This window comes from Phasianus colchicus, chromosome 7 (genome assembly GCF_987193195.1).
Source record: "Phasianus colchicus chromosome 7, bPhaCol1.hap1.1, whole genome shotgun sequence".
Taxonomy (NCBI): domain Eukaryota; kingdom Metazoa; phylum Chordata; class Aves; order Galliformes; family Phasianidae; genus Phasianus; species Phasianus colchicus.
The window spans coordinates 31,518,748-31,546,557 of NC_143442.1; the positions used below are offsets into that span (position 1 = coordinate 31,518,748).

At 38.5% G+C, this 27,810-nt stretch overlaps 1 protein-coding gene across 37 annotated transcripts in view; it reads right to left on the reverse strand.

Annotated features, from left to right (window-relative positions):
* Positions 1-27,810, reverse strand: part of ZNF804A (zinc finger protein 804A) — a 455,187-nt gene that overhangs the window by 279,783 nt on the left and 147,594 nt on the right. For 34 of the 37 annotated variants that reach the window (XM_090144338.1, XM_090144330.1, XM_090144331.1 and 31 more), the window contains exons 1-4: positions 25,784-26,071; positions 21,624-21,708; positions 7,978-8,108; positions 2,786-2,925 (exon numbers count right to left, since the gene is read on the reverse strand). In XM_090144338.1, coding sequence (XP_090000464.1) covers positions 2,786-2,925; positions 7,978-8,108; positions 21,624-21,708; positions 25,784-25,955 — 528 coding nt within the window. In that variant the 5' untranslated portion in view covers positions 25,956-26,071. Of the gene's footprint in view, positions 1-2,785; positions 2,926-4,330; positions 5,207-5,703; positions 5,812-7,977; positions 8,109-21,623; positions 21,709-25,783; positions 26,072-27,810 lie in introns of those variants that run through there. The other 3 variants (XM_090144346.1, XM_090144348.1, XM_090144349.1) reach the window with 3 other exon arrangements.

A 27,810-nucleotide genomic window follows, 5' to 3' on the forward strand; every position in this document is an offset into this window, starting at 1 on the left:
ACCCCCTAAACAAAGAATAGCAGCATATGTAGCCCTTTACTAACTTAACACGTGCAAGTAGTGATTGGAAAAGGCTAATTCACACCTGGCAGTTAATAAAACAAAGCCGCTATTCTTAACGTTCATTATAGTAGTATCTAAGCACATTATTGTACAGACAACAAAAGGAATTTGGATGAGTTATTTTTCAAGGCCACTCAACTTGAAAAGATCTGGCACTCATAAAGAAGAATCTCAAATCTACTTGATTCTTCTCTTTATTGCAGTGAAAGTAGGGCAAAATCTGCAGCCTCAGATATCCTAGGAGATCCCTATTAGCATAACAAACCATTGAGGCATAGACCAGTGTTATGGCTAACAGCCACAATCCCACTGAATGACCAGAGACGCTCTTGACAAAGCTCTGCTCACTGTCCCTAATAGAAGACTTCACAGCCACAGGATAGCACAGTTTAGCATCAACGGAGGACTTGAAAAATCGCTCTTCTGACTCCAGGTTCCAGTCGCCAAGTAAGATGAGATAAAAGATGCTGCTGGCTCAAACTATGCCATTTTATTTTCCTTCGTTAAGCTACAAAATGTCAATTGTAATCTAGCATTTAGTGTTATTTTAGGATAATCTTTCTCTGACATTTTCAGTGAGACTTTATTTGCAGACTTATGATTGGAAAATATCATTTTAGGCTAATCTTTCTTTTGACATGTTTATGAAAAGGTAGGTTGCTTATATGTTTTTACTTCCTCTCTGTGCCACTCTCAGAGAATCAAGAAAGGCCAAGGCATAAATTGCAAACACAGAGTTTGTTCCCCTCATGTCAAACGGTAAAAGGTAAGGTAATGCAGAATCTCTGGGTCCTTTTAAATGTACTCCTGTTTCTGAACTGAGATGGAACCGTCTGTTGGGGACATAAACACATCATTTATAGGTATAATCTAATGCCTCCTTCTTTTATTTCATAAAGTTTTAAACGTCAAGTGATGCCCTGCAGGAAAAAAAAAGCCTGCTCAGATGGTTTTCCAAATATTAAAGCCACACATGGATAATACTAATGGCATTAACTGATTCCATAGCAGACAACTCAATACTGCTGCTTTACATACCTATGTACAAGGTGCCTGTGCACCACCGTATGCTAGAGTTGAAGTCATAGTGAGAGTCTGATGCTTGCATTGTTGGCCTTTTGGGAAGTTCTGCTACAGCTACTACTTTATTCATTATTTTCTAATTCACATTTTTTAAGCAGCAATCTTGCCGTTTACATATTAAAGTGTTTCAATATCAAAACCCGCTCTCCATACACAATCAGTGAATTTAGATAACACAGACAAGCTGGACTTACTGAGAATAAAAAGTATGATAATGTCAGAAACGCCTGTCTGAACAAAGCAAGTCCTTTGAGATGAAGTAGAAATGGATAAACTCAGGGTACAGAGTTGAAAATCATAACAATGAAATTAAATACTTAGATCTGAAAAGCCAGCAGTCCTTTTCAAAGTATCTTTTGGAACATAAGTGTATTTTCTCTCCTTTCCTTAAAAAGAAGTATTTCCTATTATTACTCTAACAATAGAAAAACAATGACAATGAGAATATTATTCTCACAGAGCGAGAATGCTTCAGTTTTTGAGTTCTCTAAATCTACGCATTAGTAAAAATAAGCTTCTCCAAAGAGTGCTTTAATAGCAAGCATATCAAGATAATGAAAGAATTTTAAAAATGGTGCCTCTTTTTCTCACTACCTCATAATCCAACCATAGAAATTAAGTACTTTCATCCTTGGAGAGCTGCTAAATGCTAAACATGCTAAAAACTACTGTTACTGTTTTACTTTTGGGCATAATAATGCAAAAGAGGTTAAAGCTTATACCATGCTATACAAGATGCATCCAGTAAGAAAGCATTCACTGCCGTATGAAGCAGAGCTGTTCATACCACCACAGGTGTTGTGGAAGCAACAGAAGGCTATAATACCTTCTACTAGGACAGTAGCACACTTACGAAAGCATTTTTAAGATCTAGTTTAGAAAGCAAAATAAAAGAAGGTGGCTCATCCTTTCTGATGACTACCAACATCTTGAGAAGAGCACAATCTCTGAAGAGAGATGTTGCACCCCTAGCTGCTAACACTTAAACGAGGGTAGGGAGGGGTTCCAATCACTCATGTATATTATTAGCACCTGAGCTCCCTCGGTTAGCCATGCTTTCTCACTTGGTGCTCAAGCACTGGTTCAAGCTGTGGCCTAGCAATTATCATAGAGTATCTCAGCTATGAAGCACTTAGCTACAGCCATACTCTACTGGTGCTTTCTGTGCCAAGAAAGGTGTCTATCCAAAAAACTAAAAAATAAAATGTTGGCATTTACAGCTTGAAGTACACTTGAGATCTAAAGATAAGTATCATAACAGTAATAAAGTTCGTTATTTCTTTTTTTATTTGAGAGAAAAGTCTCAATATGCTTTAAAAACACACTGCAATCTGACATCCTCCAAAGTATTCCATCCAGTGCCTGCTTACGCATCCTGTCTTTAAGGGACTCCAATTAATATAGATTTATTTTTTTCCAGTCAGCAGATAAAAGCACAGCTTACGTCAGTCATACTACACTGAATTCAGTTTTGCTCAAGATAGTTGCATCTCAGCTTTCTGGGGGAAGACTTGGAGTGAAGCCATCCTTACCTTGCATTTGCTCAGCAAGTCCACTGACTCATCTCAAATTAGAATCATAGTCAATACATAAATCAAAGAGTCAAAGCATTATAGAAGACAGAACAGACATGACTCACCTGCTGTGAATCAATCAAGCTGCCTTGTGGCTCCCAGGTAGCTCCAGCAGTAAGGCAGCAAGTGACTGGAAGAGCTCCATGCATCTTATGTGACGAGCAATACAAAAAGTCCTCAGCCTCAGCAGTGAAGAATCCTATCCCTATTAAAAAAAAAAAATAAGATCATTTTTTTCCTTAACTAGTTAGAAAACAAATATATCAATAGTTTACCTCCAGTCAATGAACCAGCCCCTTACATACTCAAAGTAGCTCACCAGAAAATACTATCAAGTTGATAATATCCAGTGTAAATACAACACAAGCATGAGATGAAAGTCATCAATAGCTGAAATTTGGAACAGCAACAAAGGACCGCTATCTCGCAAGCATCGCTAAAACACCATTTCTGTGCTCGCTCTATCAGTGACCAGCCTGTACTGCTGCTAGAATAAATAAGTGTTGATGCAAGGTGGCTTCAATCAGCATCAGTTGCCAGTGACCTCAAGACGCTGGTTTAATCACTGAAGACAGCTGGGCAAAGGGGTGTGAACAGCCACACAAAACCTGCTTTAAGAGCTTGTCTTCACATTAAGGTTCTGAAGTTCTATAGCAACTTTGCTTTTAGATATCTTTATAATAAGAATCTATATGCAGTTAGAGGATTCATAAGGGCATTTTAAAACTATTATTAGGATTTAGTTATTTTGTACAATGTTCTGTGTTGTTTAGGATGCTTTTTGAGAATTTTCTCTACTCTGTGTGAATTCAAGTATATCTGCATCTTCACAGTAGGTTTTTGACTCTGAAAAGAAGGCATTATCATCCTAGTGAGCAATGCATAAATCTGTCATATGTTAGCAAGGTCATCTAAATTCATGCCAATATCATCAACATGTGAGTTTTCTACCCACCCATTTAAGCACTGCTATTTGCTCTAGGGCCAATGACAGACTGGCCATTTTTGGTGAAGCTACAGCCAAAGGCAAAGTAACATCACTGTAAAGAGATTAACCTCTGAGAACATTATGTAATCTCTGTTATTATTGTTTCTTTATTTTGCAGATGAGTTTGTGCAGAGATATTCAAATAATGTAAAACTTGGAGGATTTTCTTTTTAAATGATTTTCTGCACAAGTTTTCAGTCTCTCTATGAGATGTACAACTTTTCTACATTGTTATCTGACAATGCAAACGCTTAAAAGCAATTGTTTTCTTCTGCAGTGAAGGAAGGTGGATGAAGAACCAGATAGGCTGGTTCCCCCTAATGCATGGGTCTCCAAACTTTTAGCTTCCTTAGGTCTCTTGGGATGAAGAGGAATTGTCTTGGGTTGCATATACATAGGTTGCACTAAAAGTAGTGCCTATGATTTGCTTCCATGAAAACTACAACTGATACAAAGAGCTATTTGATGGGGCAAATGCTCAGCTACAAAATGCTATTCAACATAATCCCACCACTAGCTGTGCATTTTTGCTAGCAATGAACAAGAGCCTCCATGAACACTCATAAGGATCTGCACTAGTGGAAGTGACCCATTGTCACTGCTGCTAAAACACACTACCCACCGCCTCACGGTGCTTGTATCCACTGTTTGGTCTCCATAAATGTTCAGCAAGCATCAATGAATGTCGATGGGTGCCATTTTTTCCATGTGGAGAAGTTCAGTGATGCACCTTTGTTTCATCTGCACATCCATGTCAGCTGCCATTTTGTCAGCCTGCCCCTCTGCTGCCATCTGTCACACAGCAACAAACCGGAATGGACTGCTGGTGGGAAGGTTCAACCTGTACTGCCATACCACCAACATCCACCTCTGACATCGTGGGCCAACAGAATAAAATAGGAGGCAGTACTTTTGGAGTAGTCTTCAAAAAATATATAATTAGTGTATATATGTAACAAAACTCCTCATGGTGGCCTGCAGCTCCCTCAGGATGGTCTGCAACTCCCTCAGGGCATCCCACAGCTCCATCATGGCAGCCTGCAGCTCCCTCGGGGCAGTCTACACTTCCCTTATGGTGGCTTGCAGCTCCACCACGGCGGCTCACATCTCCATTGTGGCAGCCTGCAGTTCCATTATGGTAGTCTGCAGCTCCTTCATGCTGGTCCACAGCTCCATCATGGAAGCCTAAAATTCCCTCAGGACCGCCTGCAGCTCCAACATGGTGGCCCACAGCTCCATCATGGCAGCCTGCAGCTCCCTCAGGGCTGGCTGCCTGCAGCTCCATCATGGCGGCCTGAAATTCCCTCAGGACTGCCTGCAGCTCCGTCATGGCGGCCCTCACCTCCAACATGGCAGCCTGAAATTCCCTCAGGACTGCCTGCAGCTCCATCATGGCGGCCCACACCTCCAACATGGCGGCCTGAAATTCCCTCAGGACTGCCTGCAGCTCCGTCATGGCGGCCCTCACCTCCAACATGGCGGCCTGAAATTCCCTCAGAGCTGCCTGCAGCTTTCTCAGGGTGGTCCACAGCTGAGGAGGAAATGGTTCTGCATCAGAGGATCTGGCATGAACCAGGTTCCTCAAGGAAGTGCACACGGCCCGGAACTGCCAGAGCTCAGGGAGGGTTTGGACAATATTCTCAGGTTTGGTGGCCCTGTGTGGAACCAGGAGCCAGACTTATGGATCTCTTCAACCTCAGAATATTCTGTGACTCTATGATAGCAAGGGACAACTACAGAAACCATTCTCAGCTTCTGAAAATCTAGAATTCCTTCACAGCATGCAAGTTCCACCCTGACAGATATCTGTAAGAAGCACCTGATATTTAGCATTTAATCCTTGCCTTGGGAACATAATGATTAAAAAAAAAATGAGCAAGTGACAAAATTGAAATAAATTTTCACCTTAAAAAACAAACACGAAAGAAAACCAAAAGAAATGAGAAAATTTTATTTCTGAGACAAAATGAAAAATTTAGCTGTGTTAAAACTTACATTTGTACTGCTATTTCCAAAGCCTCGGGGTACAGAACACCACTTTCTGCAGTGGGCAGACTCAGCTGCCTTAAGCCAGGTCAGCAGGCAATCAACAAACAGGGTGTGCTGAGCGAAGACAGCAGGATATTAATGTTGTCATTCACTACAGAATAACTTGCACACATTATTTATTTCCTAAGTCTAAAAACACAAGTATATCTAACCAGTTGCTTGGATTTCTTGCCTAACTATTCTGAAAAGCTCTCTTTTCCCTGCAGAAAATTCTAGTATACTTCCTCCCTGTTGGCCCCAAACAAGTATTTCAGAGTAGAAACACTGCTGTGGTCTACCCATAGCTCTCTTAAAAAAAAAAAAAAAAAAAAAAAAAAAAAACTAAAATTGCAGAATACTGAAACAAAACCAGAACTACTAAAGTGTCATCAAGGAAAGTATAGAATTAAACTGCATTGTTCTAGAAATAGTCAAGATGTGGTCAAAAGTACATGTGGAAAGAAAACATTCTACCATTGAGCTCAGTGAAGAATCTTGCATTGTCTTTTCCTATGTTATACAGAAGCCTTGCACATTTAATGCAGTTCCTTGAAAATGTTAAGAATGGTAGCATCTTGTAAAACAGAGCTAATAAAGTAATGACTACTCAGCATTGTATTTCTGTAAGAGTGATTACAGATTAAACCAAATGTAAGCTTCTTCAAGAGTTAAAATACATAGTGATAAGACTAAAAAGTCAAAGTTTGTATTCAGACCATTAGGTTGATGGCAATTTATTAGTTTGTTTTTTACTATATGTATTTAAAAAGATCTTTTTAAAAGTGTTTTTTTTCTATGTTTTCAGTTTTGAAGATAGAGACACAAATGTATGAAGTTAGTAACTTATAAAACAAAGGCAACACTGAATTTTACTGAAGAATTAAAATTGCACCAGAATGCTCACAGAAGTTTATTTAGATTACAGTTTACTATATTATATGAAAAGCACTTAGGATAGTAAATCTGTCTTAGGAAAATATGTAAGTGGAATGTCTGGATTGGATGGAGATGAGCAACACCATACTGGAACAAGTCCTGGCAAGTCCTGATCCTTTCAGATTTACACCTCTATTGCGGATAAGGATCCACACTTCTGAAACACTGACTTCTTCTGGACTGCTTTACCTCTGAAAACTTGTTTATAAGATTTGCTCTACTAGATACAGTAAATCAGAAATATACTTCTTGCCAGCAATTCTCTAGATCTTGAAGGTTATTAAGATCCTACCCACTAGTTTTATAAGAATGCAGTGTTCATTTAAGGGCTTCATTTTCACAGCCTACCCCTGTCCCTCTTCCCTGGGATAAGGGGAGGGGGTGCCAGGGAATCATTTCATAACTTAAGATTAACATCCAAAGACGCATGCAAAATTCCTAAAATGCTGTACTAATTTCAAGAAACAGAGAGGAAAGCAAATAAGTAAGAAGGTGTGGAAAGAGAAAACAGAACACAGCAAGATGCTGGAAAACAACAAAAGAAGTCATGTGATGTAAATTCCATTTGCTGTGTTTTAGTAGTGTGGTGCAGTTTACCTTTTATCCTCTGAAAGACCTCAGCTAAGCCACAGTGAAATGAGGTAAATCCAGACCTGAATTTCTACTGAATATAAATACAACAGCTTATGCTATTGAGAGGCTATTTTACACATGTACTTCCTATTAAATACCATCACATTTTAAAAGACTGCTATTAGCACAGTAAATCTTTGAGCCACAACTTGCTGTAGGCCAGAGTATTGAGATACACCTGATCATTTAGCACCATTTGTCCCAAGTTTATATTCTTCCCTTGGCATCCATTTCCGGCAGCAGAAACGGGATGCTGAGCTAAATGGTTCTTTCATACATTTTTTCTCATGCTCCTAGTATGTCTATAATAAATGCTATTATGAGAAACAGCTCACAAAGTCAGAAGAGCAAAGTAACATTTCATACAATCAAATCATGTTTTTAAAAAAGAAGCCCACTCTCTCCCATTTTTTTAAGAAACTTTTGTTGTAAAGTGAACATGATGGAATAGTAGCTCATTTTAATATAAACACACTTTTGGTAACTGCTATGTACTTCTGTGTAATTTAGGGAAGCTAATGAATCAGCCTTTTGTATTGAAGACTGAACATTTCCTCCTTAAGTAACATAACAGCATGTGCCTGCCAACAACAGCAGCAGTTTGAAGATTTAGAAGAGATTTGGTTAAGGATGGAGATAGGAGCTTGTGGACAGCAAGTAAATTTTGCTTACCTTTTTGTACAGCATCTGGAGCAACGAAGCCTCTTGATACATATTTCACCATTGGTTCTTTTCTGATGGAAATGCACAGCTCAGCATCTGGGCAAGCTATCCATCTCTCTGATGAAAATATCATTTCATACCTGAAAGGTACATCAAAACTGTAAAATGCAGATAAGGCCAATGGTGATGAGCACTGTGCAGCAGAGAAGAAGAAAGCAGTAAAGATAAACATCAGAATAAAGATACTTCCAATCTCCAGCCATGATAGACTTTAAACATGAGTTAAGCCTCTGTGACTTCTTGTAATTCATCCTTTTTCCCTACACAACTTTTTTTTTTTTTTTTTAATTTAATTTTCTTTTATCCTCTTTGCCTATACATGTATACTCCCTCTAATGAGAAAGCATTATTGAGCTGTGAACCAGCTGCAGCCACTGGATACAGGACAAACAATAACCCTAATGTAGTGAAGTTCAAGGGGTTAGAGTGTCTTCATGGCCAGGACAATCCAAGGAAAATAAAAACCAGGAAAATAAAAAACATGTGCTTTAAAGAGCTTTAAAGTTTGGTTACTGCAAGTCAAAAACTGAAAGGATTTTTATTACTATAAATCTAAGAGACAGCTAACAAGACATATTCAAAAGAAATTTCTTTTCTTAAATACAAACAGGAGAACTAACAGGCAGCCCGCAATGAACCGCTGCAACCACTGACTTACTGGGCAGAACTGTAAGCATGAAACCCTTGAAAATGGCCGTGTTACTTTGATCCAACAAGTCCTCAGAGCAGATCTTTAGACACTAATGTAATCTCACTAAATGCCATTCAGCAACGACCACTGTTTCTAATCAGTGAGCTGACAACCAAGCTGGCTATCAGGTACCAGCTACAGCAGATTCGAGTATCAGCATCTGCTCAAACAGGCATTTTCTTTTTTATTCAACATCCTGCCTCTGATCTTCAGTTACCAGGCAATCTTATACAAGAGAAACTGCTATTTTCTGTTATTATTGTACCAGCAGGTATTGTATTCCAGGTGAAGGGATGCTATGGCTCTGTAAAACCCCTTGACTTTTATTACTGCTTCAGGGAGCTTGAAAGCTAATGGGATAAAAAAGATAAATAAAATAGGCTAGTACCTGTTTGTTTTTTGTTTTGTTTTGTTTTTACTTTCTCTAGCAATAGAGGGAATAATAAATATCAGACTAAAAGATTAATTTTGAATGAAATGCTTGTGGGCAAGGTTGCATTAAATCATGTAGTGCTTGTTTTTAGCACACTTCACAATTATACTATAAGGTATGATATTACTGTACGTAGTAACAGTATACTATAGTATATATATAGTAGAAGTACACTTTATTTTGATTTTAAATAAGATGAAGTCTCAAAGTAAGATTTTTAGACATTCATAGACAAATGAAGTTTCCATATATATATTATGATCCTGTTTTTTTTTTCATGTAGTGGAGGTACTACTTCCTATATTTTGTTTAGGGATCTTCCCATAGCTTGTGTGTCATGTAGAATTTCCAAGGCAATCAACTACAGATCCCACTCCAATATCACGATTCCTTATTCTACTTACACAGCAGCTTAATCAGTATGCAGCTAACTTGGTGGCATAAAAAAAGACCAATTTTTGCCCTGGATTTCAGTGATTCAGAGAACTGGAAATAAATAACCAATTAAAAATCTTCCTGGGCTCAGGGAGGGAAAGAAGAAAGAGGATATTTTCCATGACTAGCAACAAATCTCTCCAAAACCAAAAGCAAAAATACTTCCAGTAATGTACCTCACAAATCCATGATTCTGTAATCCATTTTGAATTATTTGCAGGATCGAGAAACAATTTTGTCAAACTTATGCTTTGTATTTAGAAAATTTAAATATTTTATCGGGCCATTCTGTAAACATCATGCATGCTATTTCAAATACTCACTATCCAGAAAAATCAAATCCAAGCAACATATTTAATTCTTAAACTTAATAATTTATTTAGAGTAGTAATATCTAGTTGGTGCCAACTTCTCAGTGTTCCCAGGACACCTACTTCTATCTGGAACACATCCCTCTGCTAACTTCAGTGGTTTACCCGCTCCAAGTGCATGAGACACCAAGCTTTCCTGCACTTCTGGGCTTTGCAAAGAGATGAGAAAGTTCCCATGGCTACAATCTAATGAGCTGCCCATTGTTTGGCCCCGGAACCCTGCTTCCAATAGGATTGCAAATTGTTTTACGGGAATCTTGTTAGAACACTACAGGTTGACTAATGGTAACAACCCATTATGAAAACCTGCTTTAGAAGTTATTACCTCCTAAAAACTCTTGCCAGTATTTGTGAAACAACAGCTTTGCCAAGAAGCAGCATTTTTTAAACTGATTGACTTTGGGCATTGGACACCGAACTGCTCTGCTGCTATTTTAAACCATATCAACAAACAGGCATTTCCTTTAAATGCCTTTAGATTCCTTTAAACTTCTATGTTAAAACAGGATTATTTTAAGAAATTTTTCAAAGTTCTCTAATGCATCTTTTTTTATACTAAGCTAGCCAAGTTCTTCAAACTCAGAAACGTACATTAATTGCTCTATTTAATATCCCTAACATATCAACCTAACAAACCTAGCTTCCACTTGGCTGCAATAGCTTTTTTGGAATCATTACAAACCTTTAATATGCACTAAATATTTTTTTTTGTTTAAGTACTTCTGTAATTGTGGTAAATATTTGTCTTCAGAGCTGCAAGGAACAGTTCATAGAGTAGTGTACAGAAATTAAAGTTTTAATATGGAATTCTAAAGAAAATCTTTGCAGTTCTTTGGACTTCTGAAAGGATGAAGTACAGTCTTTGGAGGCTATTTAGGTCTCCAGTTATAGATTTTTTCTAACAAATACAAAATATGTTTTTATTATCTGCAGTGGCACAAGAATGGAAAAAACATATATTCTGGGGAGAGGGTTGCAGTGGAGTTTAACCAATTATAGTAAACAATATGAAAACTGAAATATAAGTGAGAAAGAACAACCAAACAATTCAGAAGTATGACTGTTTTTAAAAAATAGCTTTGTAAATCTGAACATGTCAAATTTCGAGCACACCTTTAAAAAATTCTGTTATAATGAATTAGAAGGCAGTGTCAACAGTACAACACCTGCAATGCACATTGCTGAGTGTGCATTTTCAGGGACACGCCGTGCCCTTAATCCATGCACCCAGATGAAGTGCTTTGTGACTATTATGTCTGTATTTATGAAAACAGGCACCATCGCTAAGGCCTTTGGGTACATTCACATTAATAGAGAGCCATAATTTGCAGTAAAAATAACAGGCTGCCAACATTCAGCGTTGTCAACAAATGAATACCTTAAGATCCATTTCTCAGCTGCCATAATAATATCATAAAAACCACGCACGGTAGAGCTTTTTGCCACAAAATTATCCTTTAATTGCCTTTTACACTCAATTCACAACCAAGGAAAGATCAAATGAAGACGACAGCTTTAGCCACTATCTCGAAGGTCAAGTAGCTGATCGTGATGCATGGTTAGGAATGACAGGCTTGGGGACAGCCAGCTTATAAGTGGTGGGTTTTTCTTCTATCTCTGGTATTCCCAGTCCCTCCTAACCTCTTTTCTTCTGCCTTCACAGGTAAGCTATTACACTGTTCATATCCACATTTTTTACATTCCCCTTCCAGCTGACTTTGACAACAGGATTTCCACAACCACAGCTGTTATGAAGCATTCCTGCACCAGTTCCCTCTTCACTCCCCGCTCCTTGCAGACTGCTCACCATCACAGCCAACTCTGCATCTTCCTGCCCATCCCAATCTAGGCTCTGTAGCTCCTACCAGGAGCCTAAGCAGCATCATGAGCCACTGCCACGCTGATGTTCCACTCAGCCTAAAGGACAGATAACAATTTAAGACAGTTTCCCTCAGCTCTTCAATTCAAATTTATGTGCTCTGATTCTTAAGCCAGGTTGGAGACATCCCGTGTCACTGGTTTCACCCACCTTGTTTGATTTTTAAGACCTGCAGTAGCTTCTCATATCACTGAAGTGCCCACCTTGATGTTACTTATTTCTGATTGCTGGCCATACCTGGTTCTTCTATTGAAAATTCTCCATATTCATCTGCTAGTACCTGCTGCCATGACTTCAGCTGACAAAACTAGCTAACCTGAAAAGGATTAGGACAGTGTCATCTGTAAACGTAACCTAGCTAAATTAAACTCCTCTTTTATTTGGCCATGTTATTTCCCCCTTGCATCTAGGGCAAAGTTTATAATAACTTCCTAATTTTCTGTGCTTTTTACCCTGGTTCAAGCTGGGAGAAATTGCACGTCAAACACGATGTGGAAAGAATAGCAAAAAATGCCTTTAATTTTTGTGTGCATTGGGAACTGCAGGAATTATGACACCCATATTACTAAATACTTACATAGAAATTTATCTATATGTTTGTATAAATATGGTAAAATATTTTCTTACCTGAAACAGCAGTAATTTATAAAGACCCGCATTCTATCAGTATCTACATAAAAGTCAAGATTAGTTCTTGTTTCTCTAAATAAGTTTTTGACATTAACTAGCTTTAATTTTTAATTATTGTCCTAGCTAAAGATTCTAGTTTATATATGGAGAATAGCAGAAATCTGCATATAATTAAAACCTGTGTAGTCATATTCTGTCCTAATTTCCCATACATATCCCTAAAGAGTCTGGGATATATAAATTACAGTATCATTTGGCTAACAATCATTGGTGGCCACGTTTAATAACATAACCTTCCCAGGATTTAATTAAGCAAGATCAGAACATGAAAATTAGAAGTAAGGAGACTCTAGAGTAAAATAAATTTAAAGAGTCTCCCTTCGTTTTTATGCTTTTATGATTTTATTACCTTTACTAAGAACAAGGGGAAAATGCAAACAGAGCAGATAAACAGTTACTGTTTATCTCATCTTAAATTCTACATTCCTCTTCTCAAGAGGGAGCAAAAAGACTTTGTTTCTAATGCTGTACACTTTAGAGTACTTTTGGAAATGTCTTGAATTTTCAGACCAGCATTTTATGGATATAATCTATCTAGAGAAACTAAGGTGAAATTTTCCCTTTTTCTCTCTCCTAGCGAGTGGAGACTGTACACAAACATGTTTGGCATTCTGATGCTGTCTGAAAGTGAATGAGATCCTAGAGAATATGTAACCAGTACAAAATTGGGATTGCACACACAGAATGCTTTGCTCTGCCCACATTCATGTAACACAAGCTCAGCAGAAAATCTTTTAATGGAGTTTACTTTTACTATGTGAGCCATAATCTATTGATTATAAAATTAATCTGCTGAAATTAAATGGTAATAAACTTGACCTTAAAAAAGGAATACCCTAAAGGACTAATCCTTCTCTTGGAAGCAAAACCCGTGTTCTTTGGGGACCTGAACTGTCGAAGAGAAATCTTTTGTTCTGATTTTGTATGTGATGGTTTTGGTGTGTATGATGCCAGTTCACTTTACCCTGCCACAGATGACAGCAAAATCTCTAATATGTCAGAGTTCTATTCTGGAAACTCAGGAAAAAATGGAGGAATTTTTTTTTTTTTTTACCTGTGCTAACACTTCACACATGCACCATTAAGATATCTGCTCTTATTAATTGTAATTATGTTTGTATGATCAAACCATTTATGGGTTTGTTTTAAAAATCATGTGCTTTTTTCCCACATTTTATATAGGAGTCAAAGGAAAACTGGAATTTATAGTAACTTTCCTTTAAGCATTGCACAAGGAGGTCATCAAGGACAAACAAGTTTGATTTTTGGGGGGTTGCTGTCAATCATTTTGACAGTGAACCTTTCTTAATGCAACACGAGAAAACAAAACTCAGGAGCTATGCCCAAAACAGGCCACGTGGTGTTCTGCAATTATCACAGTGAGATGGGCACAGCTGTGAGGTTACCAAAAAGCTGAATAGCTTCTGGGCTCATGCGTAGGTAAAGATCCCACAGTGACCTCTTTCTTGTTTAACTCTTGAATAAAAAGGATGTCGGCATTAAGAACGTAGCTCAACAAAATGAGAGTGAAAAAGGAAAGGGTGTGTATGTGATGGTGATAACAGAACCAAAGAATCACCAATATTAATAACTAGAGACCAAAAGACCCCTTATGCTTGCACTGAGTTATCTCGCATGCATTCTGAACATCATACTTTTCTATGATGTCCACTGCAAACCCATGATGCTGTGACTGACACGCAGGATGAAACGTTCCGCAAAGTTCAAGAGGAAGAATCTCCTCCAAGGAGTTACAGCAGTATTGAGGTTTAAATGATAGGACTTCATAAAATGATGAAACAACCCAGAACAAATAGTTCTAGGCAAAGGCCATGCAAAAATCCCTTGAGGCAAATTTTACATATCAGCTTTAAATTTTACCACCATATCTTCTTTATTTCCTATACTGTGTTCTAACTCTATGACACATCAGCACAAGGCTCTTCTCCTAGACAATGTTTTTGGCTATAGAAGGAGTTACTGACATTTGCTGAAAGAAAAATCCTTCAAATGTAGAATTGAGCAACATAACCAACATAGTAATAATCCACTACTAACGTACAGAGATTCCTTTAGCAGTTCAGGGGTTTCCTTTTCAATTAGAAAGGATTTTGTCATTTATTGTTGTGAATCTCATCAGAAATGTAGTCCAAACAAATATCTGTATGCTGTGCGTTTTTATCATTTCAATTTTGCTCCAGAAAAGCAAAAAAAAAAAAATAATAATAATAATAATAATAATAATAATAAAAAAAAAATAAAATCATTTTTTTAAATTTTTCAGGATCTTTTTACTGAGGCAGAATTTACTACCGTAAGTGTCTTCTGATCCAATTATAATTTCTGCATATATCATTAAGAAAACCCATAGTAAGACACCTAGCATTTCAGAGATGTCAATTACAGTTATTTTCGTTATGCTAAACGTTTGTCTGGGCCAAAATCATCTAGCAATTCCAACTGAAGCTCCAGCAATGTTTTATGTCAGATATAAACACCCATTACCTTTGTAGGAATATTTCTGTATATCAGCCTTACTATCTATGAGTTCTTAAAAAGTTTTTTGCTTTATGCTGTAATTTTATCTGAAATTATCTGAAATATTTTAACCAGAGAGGAAATGTGATACGTTTCCTAGAGTAAAAAGCATTTTATAAACACTGTTAGTATACCACTGCAATGTAACTGGTGTCCATAAGCTTACCAATTATGGTTGTGTTGAGCAGTAGATGTATTTCTTTCATTATATTTTAGATAGTCACAGCAGGCATTTTGTTTCAGCTGCCACCTAACACCCAGCATAATACTCAACAGAAATGTGTGTTTTAGTGGTTCCTTAACGTTCAAACCTCTTAGCAGCAGGTAAGTGCTTCTGAAGTTGAGTAACAGCTGATATTGAAAAACACCTGGGATGCAGGCTGTGCTGATCAGAACAGCTACAAAAGCACAGCAGCCTTGGGCAGGGGGCATGCCAGCTGCTCTTGCTGCCAAATTAGAGAGTAAATGCAGGTTTTCAAGCAGTAGGGCAGAAAATCAGGAACCCTGCCTTGGGTTAACAATTTAAATCAAATAGATCCTAGGGATTGCAGATAAAGGCCGTGCCTCAGATTGCATTATGTTTCACGTTCACATATAGAGGCAAGTGCAGGAAGAGCACCGGCCTTTGCTTGGCTGACACAGGTCTGTGCTTTAGGGATGTCTTCCAAGAAAACCAATTAAAAATAAATGATCAACCGCTATTGCTTTCTTCAGCTTGTCTTGTTCATATCTGGAGTACTGTAGCCACATCACTACTTTGACATCAATTAAAATTGTACAGCTTCCCTATATCATGCACATGAGGACACGACTATTCCCCATGCTCAGGAAGAATGAATTGTTCGTGCGACAAAGGTTATTCCCTTTCACCATGCTTCTAACCGAAAGAGAAAGAAGCTCCCAAAGGTTTATGATGATAAGAACTGCAATATGATGGCCAAAAATGTTCACTCGGACCTTCTGGGCCTCTCTCAGTGGATGCTTAGAAAGTAGGAAAGAAAATAAGGATGAAATCTTAGTTCCTTAACATGCTCCCCCTGCTTCCGAGTATGAGGGATTAGAAACAAACCCCATCAGTGCTGCAGTGCTGCAGTGATATCTGTCCTCGTAACAACGGGCTTCATGGAAGTCATTATGGAATCATAATGACTGCTGGGATCCCTGCCATGCCATGCTGCCAGTAATGGATAGAGATATTTTTTTGGATCAAATGGCAGTCATCAGAACATTAGCAACAGAGAGATCTGACCCTGTTTTTATTAATGTAAACCTACAACAATGCAAGAAACTGCCCCAGCAAGATGTGTTTCATAGATCAAGAGTAAAATGCTTTCATTCCCTGCTGCATGTTAAGCTCCTATTGCTTGAACCCTAGGTGCAATCCTGGTTGTACTGAAAGTAATGAGAATATTCCCAATGATTTGAACACATCCCTGTGTGAAGCCACAGGGTGTTTGAAACATTGCTTTTAGCTACCAGAAGAGCAACAGTAACTTTATATATTTGGTTCTCCCTTTCCAGTTATGCTGGGCAGAGTTATAAATATTTTCTTAGAAACAATTATAAGGTTTCCTTCACTTCCCTTAACTATTGACTGAAGTGTGATATATTTATTGTTTCAAGTAATATATAAAGCCTCATAGCCATTTATTGACAATATGCTAGGCCGGGTACCTTTTAGGCAATTCTCTAGCTCGAAAGACCCATTGTTAAGAGAGTGAACTCCAGACACCTCAATATCCCTGGCTGTTATCATTTTGAACGTAAATGTACGTATTAATCAGCTAATCACTAATCTCTGAAGCCCCTAAATGCAGTATTGGCAAATCTTCTTAAAAAGCATTTCCAAGCTTACATGACTGTTGTTGCATTTACTTAAGGAATCATCTGTCACATAAGTGGCTAGTTAGTAAAATCGACTAATTAACAGAGAAGTTAAATGGGGAAATAAATCTCATAAGCTCAAGACTATTGAAATGTCATCCTTTCCCATGCAAAGGCACAGAAATGCTTGAGAAAAACTGATGCATTTTCAAATCCTTTTAGGTATGTGAAATGTATACCATTTTATCCATTTTCTGTTACAGCTTATTGAACAATGGTTTCTTTCTTTTTTTTTTTTTTTTTTTAATATTAAAGTGCATGCAGTACATTACAGAATTGACCACGTGTCTGAGTTCTTTTTTCCTCTTGCTTTCTATTTGAAACTCTTGGTTTGCCCTTTAAGATCATTTCGGTGTATTAGCCAATTTTGAGAACTATTCATGTGCACGCTTTGGAACTATTCTATTAATTTATTATTGATCAGACCTTTGGGACTTAGAAATCTTTAGATCCGTGTTTAATTCCTGTTAATGTTTGTTCTAACTCTTCTGTGATAACTAATCACAGTGGATATCCAGCAGGTTTATATATGCTTTAGACTCCCTTGATATTTGTTCTATGAAACACTTAAAATCAGTTTAACTTTAAAAACTAATATTAGCACTGCAAATGCTTCCATTTCCTCTCATCCTAATACCCTAATACCTAAGGGTATCCTGATGAAGGAAGTGGGAAACAGATGGGTACATTGTCAAAGTGTGAAGCTGAATCATTTTGCTAATATGCACGCATTATAATACACACACACACTAACAACGTGACACTTTTAAACTCCAATACTCCAACTACTTAACAAATATTGTACTCCCATTTTTTTTGAGATTCTTAGAAATTATTCCAATAATCTTAGAGATTATTGGAAGAAAATATGCCTGCTGCTCAGTAGGCTTATGGCAGGACCAAGAACTCCGAAGTTTCAGCCCCAAACACCCTGCAATGGAAGCCAGGCAAGAAAACCACATTCCCCCCAAATTCCAGGAGTGAAAATCTCCCCAGCCCTTGAAATCCGATGAAAACATAAGTTTCTTAGTTTTTCTCTGATTTCCCTCATAATGCATCAAACATCAACAGTGTTTTCCTTGACACAATGTGGGAGTTGGGATAATGCTATTCGGCACACAGACTACTAATGACTTCCTAATTACCAACTGTAGCAGGCTGCATGCTTAGGTGCACTGTAATGCCCACTGTAATGCCTCCTGCATTAGCTTCTCAGTATTAATGACTGTTTTAATCCTGCCATTATTTCATTCAGATTTTATTTGACAGTTTCTCAGTACTTTTTGGGTACCTCAGTTACACTGCTGATATTCATACTAATCAGTCTCTTCTGGCATCTGTACTTTCAGTTTGGAGCTGATTCAGGAAAAGGCCATCAAATCATGGCACTACTACCTCCATAATTTTCTGTTATTTAGGATGCATATAGCTGCACTTCAGAGCTTTTACAGATGCATCTATAATGTCCCTTGCTATCATTTTGGGAAAAGTCTCAAAGCACACTTGTGTTCGTGATATACAAACCATTCAGTTCCCTACCTCCGTTCCTGTGAGCATACAGTATTTCTCCCTCATAACTGTGACAAAAGAAAGCTCCAAACTTCAAAAGAAATAAAACTGAGATATTGGTTCCTCTGATTAAATATCTTGCATCTATCCAGTTTGCTACGCAGACCGCTATCATCTGCTATAGATATCACCCTTAAAACATCATGATCAGTTATTCTGCCTCTCCCTTTTCCATGACATAAATCAGAAGCGTCTCAACTGCAGTCAAGTGTGTTACACCTATATAAAGGCATAATAAGAGCTACAATATACAATAACAACCTCCAATATCTTTTCGTTCTCTTCAGGAAACAAACAAGATCACACATAACGCAGTATGATGAACACTGGTAATTTGGCCTTCTAGTGGCAGCATATTCAAATGCCCAAAATGAATGACAGAAGCAAAATCAAACAAGTCTACTTTACCTTCCATCTTTCACCCTTATAGTATTTGGCAATGGAAAGTGGCAATAAAACCATCTCAGGTCTCAATTTCTGAATAAGAACAGAAAAAATACACCAATAAAAAGAACCTGCTTGTTCACACAGCAAGACCCAGACTTTAAACAGAGAACAACACTTTGATTTTTTATAAAAAATAAAGTGAAAACCAGCCCAACACAAGCACAGGCTGTGGCCAGTAGATGAAGCTGAGCACCAGGGGCATCCAGGCCAGCTCCTAAGCTCTGCCGACCTGCAGATGGGGCAGAAAGCCCACAGCACTGGATTTCAACTTCTACTGCAAGTCGCTGCTGTTTCTTTGTTCAGTAATAGCTTAGATATAGATTCCTAGTATTTGTATAGATTCCTAGACCTTCATCTGAGTGTCTATACTCTGCCAGTGCCTTTATATCTTCACGTACACGTACGGTGGCTGCTAGGAAAGTAACGCATCCGATTTTATTACGTGGGTTCACAATATCAGGGGCAGATGGTGGTATGGCAGCAGAGGTTAAACCTCCCCACCAATATCCTGTTACATTTTGTTGCCATGTGACAATTGGCAGTGGAGGGGCAGTCCAACAGAATGGTGCCTGACATGGAAGTGCATAAGAAAAGGTGCGTCACTGAATTTCTCCAGGCAGAAAAAATGGCACCCACTGACATTCATCGATGCTTGCTGAACATGTATGGAGACCAAACAGTGGATGCAAGCACAGTGAGATGGTTGGTGGGTGGTGTGTTTCATCAGGCACAACAGTGGGTCAGCTCTGCTGGTGCAGATTTTTATAAGCATGACATGTAGGCTCTTGTTCATCACTGACAAAAATACATGATTAAGGTTGGTGATTATGTTGAAAAATAGCATTTTTTTTAGCTCAGAGCTTGATCTACCACATAGTGTTATTGTGCTCTTTATAGCCACTGTAGAAATAAATAGCAGGCATTACTTTTGGAGCGACATATGTTCATTTTTACTTCCGTCAGGTACCTCTGCAGGAAAATGAAGGTAACCTCAGAGAGGTTACAGCACATTTATTTCATTCAATTGAATCCAATGCTCTTTTAGTGCTGCTTAATAGAAATCAATTCAGCTTGTGGATGCCTGACTGCTATGAATGGTACAACGTGTTACTGTGGCTGTCGTTTAACAGTTCTCCTATATACAATGCTGCGTGCCAAATTCTAAAAATGCAGAGCCTCTCACAGAGATGGTATAATCTTCATGCAGGCTTCATATCTAACTAAATAGGAAACTTGCCTACTCTCCACTCTACATCAACAATCAGAGGCTCACAATATACTAAAATCTCACCATTCTCCTGAAATTTATATTCACGTAAAATGTTCCTTATGCTGCAAACATTGAAATTCCATTTCCAAGACACAGAGATCATTAGGGGTCTATAAAATGCTTCTTAGTCAGCTTAGGGCCCATTAAAGGTGCCAGACTGACCACGACATATGGTTTCTCTTCATGCCCAAAAGCTTCAAAGAAGGCAAGAGCACTGCAGGTTGCTACTGAAGGTGCCCAGCTGTGTCCATCACGACCAGTGGAAACTAAAGAAAGTTTATGTGGCATGAACACTGGGTCATTAGTCTTCCTGCAGCATCTGCTACAATGCCTCAGCTGTATTGTTAGCATACTGGCCATCCAAACCTAATTCTTTCTGTCATTATGAAACGAGATGGGCAACCCAGGATTGAAAAGCTCTGTGTTCTAGTGTGAACTTTTCAAACTAGCAAGGTCCATTGGAGCGACCTTCAGCCTATCTGAGCCACACAGGTTGGAAGAAGTACTCAGCTCCATCATTTATGGTAATGAGATTTAGCTTTAGCTAAACTTGAGATGTTGGAAACCATAGCTGGCATCGCTTTTGTCGAGCGAATAATGGTTTTCAGTCACATACAGCCCTGTAAAATAGCTGTTGGAAACAGCTGTTGCTACCATGCAAAAACTGCATAGAGCAAATAGCTGCCACAGCCTGCACTGCTCAAGAGGGATTCTCTGCAAACTATAGCGAATAAAATGAGCTTTTCCTAACGCAGGGTATTTCATCACCCATTTCACACAGCAAACACCAGTGCCTTCACGTTAAACCTCACATAGTTCATGCCCTTGTGCTGACAAAGAGAGGAAATGCAGTCACGTTGAGATGCTGCGAGAGGAGCAGATGGACTCACTGTCCCAGGCTTTGGCATCGTTTCTCTTTTGATAACTTTGGGTGGTTTTGTTGTTTTTTTTTTTGTCTATCCTTGCCTGTCCTTTTTTGTTCCATCTGCAACCTCCTCTGCTTATTTGTCTGTCAAATTATTTTTTTTAGTTTGGTTTCCCTGGAAGACATATTTGTGTTACCATGGTCCTTGCAATAACCTGAATGCAATGGACAATATGGCTTCTGATGGAGGGACCAGATTCCTAAATATCAGTAGATTCTTCTGAATTTCACAGCATTTCTAAGGGAACAGATATGCCCCGTTACTCCTACAGTGGGGAGCTCTGTGAGTCCACCCACAGGCACCCAAGACCCGAAGGAGTACATCTGCAAGTGGCAAGGAGCCAGCTGCAAACAGCAGGGAAGCAGACCTTTGTAGTTTTTGAGATCATCTTAAATGAGTTTTGCAAATCTTTTAACACAGCTCTGTATATTTCCCCTGTTGTACATTTTGGGCAATGCTTACATGTTTGTCCATCCACCACCCGGCCACGCTAGATCTCCTCTGTGTGCAGCTGCCAATCCTCTCCTCCAAGCCTGCTTTTGCATACCTGCCAAGAACAAAAGGAAAGTGAGAAAACAAGCAGGAAGAAAAGCAAAAGGGACTTCTTTGTCTTTGCACCTGGTCAGCACGTATCAAATACATTTATATAAATAAAACACAAAATTATTCTTCTCTTGCTTTGAATTGCCAGCCAGCTCTGACCACAGCAACTAAGCTCCTCTTGCTGATGAGGGAGACTATCTACCATAACCCAAGCTTTACTCTTAGTTTCTGTTGCAAAGAATGCTTTAAAAGTGAAGCAATGTAAGTATGTTGTTTGCAACTGTATGACAGAGCTTATATTAGAAAATCGCTAGATTAATTTCTACCATTTAGAACGCATTGCACTTACCTACGCAGTATAAATGAGCTCATATATTCAAATGAATACTCTAAATATAACTTCTGTGAAGTTCTGCCTCTGCCTGGATATTAGTGTGCACCAAGGATAGGCTGTTTGAACTCTCTGGCCCTTACACTCAGATTTAAATTAGTGTTTTGGTTTTAATTCTCACTGCGCTTTCACTGCTCTCAGGGAACAATAGGGAAGCCCTCTTGTAGTTAATTTACCACCTGAAGACACTAAATAAAAGTTGCAGGGCCTCATTTATTAAACCTCTCCATGAGACTGGAAACATTAGGCATTCGTTCAAGGCTGTTTTTATTCAATATTTCCATCGGGGAATTAGAGCATTGCTGCAAACAAACCTAAGGGAATCCAACAAATATCTGCCCACTGCTGCTGATGCGTGAGGACTCTGCATCACGATAAAGCCTCTTCTGTGGCAGAAGTCAGAAGATGCATATTGAATAGGGCTGGCTGACAGGAACCATTTCTGGTCTACTTGAGGTTTGGACATTTTGGCATTTGGTCCTCCCTAAATTCATAGTGTAAAATATGTTTAGATGTTGCACAAAGCAGATGGTTTATAATATGTAACACATTCATTTCTGCTGGGATCACATTGACACACACAGTTCCAAAATGCACCCCAAAACTCAGCAGCTGCTGGCAACACTGAAATATTTAAGTTTGAAGATAGGCTGTACCTACAGAAGAAATTATAACAAAGAAATCAAGGTAATAAAAACGTGTTGACTTTGTTCTATAAGATGTCATTTGGTATAATGTGATATGACAACATATCACAGTTTATTATAATGTTCGAATTGTATCAAAGTAAAATAAACTCTGTTTTTTCATTTGGACATCTTTCCCCCTAAAGAAATTTCTTCCTCCCTGTAAATTGTCCCACGCCTAGAAAAGAGACATTTTTCAAAGGCATGGCTGCTGTTGTTTATAAAATGTCAAATTCTCTTGTGAAACACATGGAGGTTTTCCCAACATCTCTGCTCCTCAAATTCAGTATGAGAAGTATTGCTGAGTTCCTCGCTCAATTATCTCACATTTATCTCTCTGACGGCACGGAAAACAGCTCCAAAAAAACCACATATTTTCCCAGCTCACTGTATGCACAGCGGTATTGAAGATCAAATGGGCACTACCATTAATGGCTACTTTTTTTTTGATAGCATTGGCAACTACAAGTTGGTACGTGCGTGGAAACTGTGGAATGCTCTAAGTATCCTGATGGATACGGATTTGGCTCATGCTTACACTCTTCTGGTGTGTGAATAAGGGCAACAAGTGGTGAAAGCAAGCCTGAAGGGTGGGCTCTTGTGCTTCTCAAGTTCAGCTGTGATAGAGGAGGACAGTCACTAATGGGTCATCGTTTCTCTGCTGCCATCAGTATGCACTTGCTCACACCTAAGGGGCACCACACACAATAGGGATTCTGTACCATAGCCCTGCCAGCAGCAAGGCACCTACTAGGAACAAAACAACATTTTGTACAACTGTGAGTAGTAAGGTGAACAGCTTAATGTGGGTTCTGTTAATACAATATAGTTAATATTATCCTCAAAACAATCTTATTAAAAACACATCTCAGCTGGAAAGGATAATGAGACCACGGAGATGTTTCTGCGTAGTCTGAAATGCCAGCATGGTCTTATTATAGTTATCATTTATTTTGTCACCACGTTTATATCTGTTCTATTAGTGAACCTGCCTCCTACATTTCAGCTTGCTTATTTACGGCCGCTATTTTTGTTGTGCCAAATCTGAGCTTACAGCCTAATCCTAAAACAACTGTGCATGTAATTATTTTCATCAGAGTCCAGCAGGATTGCCTGGGGGCTTAGACACAGGCTGGAGCAGTGCCCACTGCCTTGCAGTCCTCAGAGCAAAGACCAAGGTTTTAGCTCATTCCTAAGAAGCCCTACTGGATTGCATCTCTCAGAAGTGGAAAAAATAAGTAAATATGACTTCATCTTTTCACTTTCTGGAACAAATAGCAATTACGCTAAGGATTACTTCATTAAAATAATGTATCCCACACGTTTTTGAAAACTAAATAAGCAAATATTATTTATATCCTTTTTATTTTTTTCACTAATAAATTTTTTTAATAATAAATCCTTTCAATAAATCAACACTCATTTAGCTTTCTCAAACATAAGCAAAAAATTACCTTCATGAGAATAAAAACACCACAACCCAATTCAGTAATACCAGCAATTTCATACTGATACAAATTTTGTTTAAAAGGTGACCTAGACAATGAAGCAAGTATAATTAAATTGGAAACAGCCAATTCAATAAAGTATTGATGTCAAAAGTAATAATTAGAGGAAATTTTAGTGCAGTACTCATCTGCAAAAAGGATTATTTAGGAATAATGATACACTTACGTAAATAAATTTGAAATGTAAGATGTCTGACAATAGCTTGTGGAAAAAAATAGTCTGAAAAGAGGGATTTATTCTAATAGATTACAAAACCAGTAAAGATGGAACAAGATTGCTGTCATTAACACGGTACTGGTGGTTTCAGCGTAACAAAAAAAGCCTATTGATTTTGATGACTTCTGCAGAAATACGCCTTCTGGTATGAAATGGTCAAGTGCAATTAAGTTTCATCCAATTTGAGCATTAAAAAGAGTGCTGATGTTAAATGCATAATATTTTTTCCAGAACAGAACTGTGACTGCACAGGTATTCAGTGAAAAATATCAGCGGTTCCCCTGCTGCATATGAGAGGAGAGAGCTCAGCTCTGCTGGTCCCTAAGGGAACACATGACCTGCTAGCAAGATGGAGGATAAGCCTCTCAACACATCTTCAAGTTCTTTTTGCAGAAAATCAAGACAAAGTCTAACATTAATTCAGCATGAGATATTCTCTGGCCCAGTACTGGGTAAGAAATGCAGCAGAGTGCTACAGCACCCATATGGAGCCTAAAACCTTTTATTTAAAAATAAAATAAAAAATAAAAAAGTAAGAAGACGAAGTAAGATGATTTGAAAAAAGAATTCATGCGGGATAGAAGCACCCTGCAGGCTGACCCAGCCTTGCAGCCACCAGCTGGACCAGGAGGCCTTAATGCAGTTCCAGGCAGGGGTCAGACACTGCAGCTCCATGAAGCACTATGAGGGGATCCCCTATGATCACACATTAATTATTCTCCTTCAGCTTGTCCCCCCGCTGCATCTCCAACAAACTATGACCAAACCCACTCTATGCAAGTTTCCTTTTTAGCTTATGAAACAGTGCTTATTCTCAGATGGCATGTCTATATCGTCTAATCAACAATCTAGATATGTTTCACAGCATGCTCTACACACATTGTTATCTTCTCCATTCCTGATTACCTTCCACCTTTACTCCATAACAGTATGCAAAAGAGATTAAAAAAGTAGAAAAAGAAGAAAAACTTGTCTGAGAATAACTAGCTACATTTTCTGCCAATAAGGATCTTATACACTTGCCTTGCTCCATGTCAGGAACTTCTATTAAGTTTCAGTCCCACAGAATGAAAACAAGGAATGTTCTAACCAAGGATTAATATAAACGAGAGAAGGCAGATTAAACAACTAAGCACTAACTGTGCTCACAGCTTCTCAATTTGTCTGATGGATGTTATGTACTGCCTGTAGGTAGAAGGCCCACAAAGAAGTGGGCATCATTTCCCTGCTTAAAAATAGGGAAAGTGAGGATAATGAAATAAGACCAAAATACCCACCGAAGCTCAACAGAGCAGTGCTGGGGAGCTGCTCTCCTGGCACCCAGGCCCAGCACTGGCAATTAATTCGCTGCTGATAGCACTGCAGAGCACTTCTGCTGTGAGAGGTGGAGCTGGATTTCGGCTTGCAGATCGTAAGCAATAATGCCAGCTTGGTTTTGATGGCTGGCATCACGAGCAATGAAATAAGAGGAAGAAATATCACAGCTTGATTTTCAGTTCCCACGCTGAGCTGAAATGCTGGCAGTTAGGAAAGCACTGATTGACTTGTCAGCTGAGCAAATTTGATCTGGAAGTCCCAGAGAAAGAAAAACATGGAACCCCACAATGTCATTTTTCCAGAGTCACTTTTCTGACTATAGCCACACGTTAATTTGTCAGTCAGAGTCTCTCAGGCCCACATAAATCTTGTTTCCCTGGAGACAAGCCTTTTAAATAGCAGTTCAAAACACCAACCAGATTGGGAGTGGAATTCAATTAAAGGAAAACCATCTTGTTGCTTCAGGGGTCTGTCCTGGTAATAGCTTCTGGAAGATGCATTTCCCCAGTTGCATGTCTGGGCTGTTTTATTCGTTATTTTTCATGCACTGCTTCTTTCTGACAGGTACGGATAAACAAAATTAAACATTACCTGATAATCTGATTATATTGATATCTGCTGTTTTTAAATAATGGCTAATAACTTGGATTAGTACTATTTTTCAACCTTTATGTAATTTAAATCGTTCACTAACTCATTTTTTGATAACTTATCGACAATTATTTTATTCATATAATGTTGTTTCTGCCATTTGATTGAATAAGAAAGTTTTATATGACAAAATTAAAGAACTAGTAATTTTAATCACATATCTTTAGACCAAATCCAGCTGGAGAGTACTATCGGGCTAATTGATCTCAAGAGGAAGCCAACCTAAATGGTTCACTCTCAGCAATACTTTGACACATGCATTTTGAGAAAATGGGAGATTTTCTGTGTGAGGTATCCAAACATAAGTCTCTGCAAATGTATAATTTCTGTGCACAGAATTATGATTCCTTGTAAAGAGAATCTGGTCTAGAAAGGAAAAAAATAGAGTATAAGCGTGCCTGAAACTTGGAATTTGAATTCATATCAATAAACTGATTTTTTCACTGTCAGCTGCACAGCAGTCATGTTGGCAAATGCTGATAGAAAGAAAACAGCAAGTCAGATCCAAGCACGATTATATAAAGCAATGACAGTCAGTTTGTAAAGACTAAGCTTAGCCACAAAAGCAAGTGCAAAAAAATATGAATTTTCTTTACACGTTCAAGCACAATTTCCTCCTCTGCCTGCAAAGTTAGTGAACTAAATTTAGTGCCACTTTTCCTCAAAAATACAGTTTATTGTAAAACTAATCCTGCCCTCTGCAACGGATAGTAGCATGGAAAAGAAATGAAGAAAAAATATAAAAAAAAGGTGGAAGCCTAATTACTCTGTCTTTTTGCCATAGCATTTGACTCAGGCACCCAGGATGTTCAGTGCTCCCACGCAGGGCACAGATTGCTTCACTTGCGTGTGTACACATCATGGCTCTAAACAAGGTCTCTGCTGAACAACAACTTATTTGCACTGAGTTTACTGGGAAGGAGATAAAAGATTAAACTTCTTCTTATGCTGTTCAGTCATGTAACCCACTTCATACTCGGCCCTAAAGTCTTGCCAAATCTCTCTTAACATTGTAAAGGATCAGCGTTGTTTGCTGCAGCATTTTATTGCACGCTCATTGCCAGAAGCTCGTCATTCTCACTGATGAGCTGCGGGTCTAATGCAACACCAAACGTGTGGAAGATCCCCCTTTCTTGCAACAGCTCTAAGACCATGAAAATTTCACTTCTGGGCTGACATCTGCAGTGGTTAATGATCAATATGGACGACGGTATGCCACTGCAAAATTAGTGAAATTAGCCAGCTACTACTTCTGCTTTCCATCACAGCAGCCCACAAACTGTGAAGAAACATACCATCTTAGAGGCTTTTAAGTGATAGAAATAGTATCAGATTA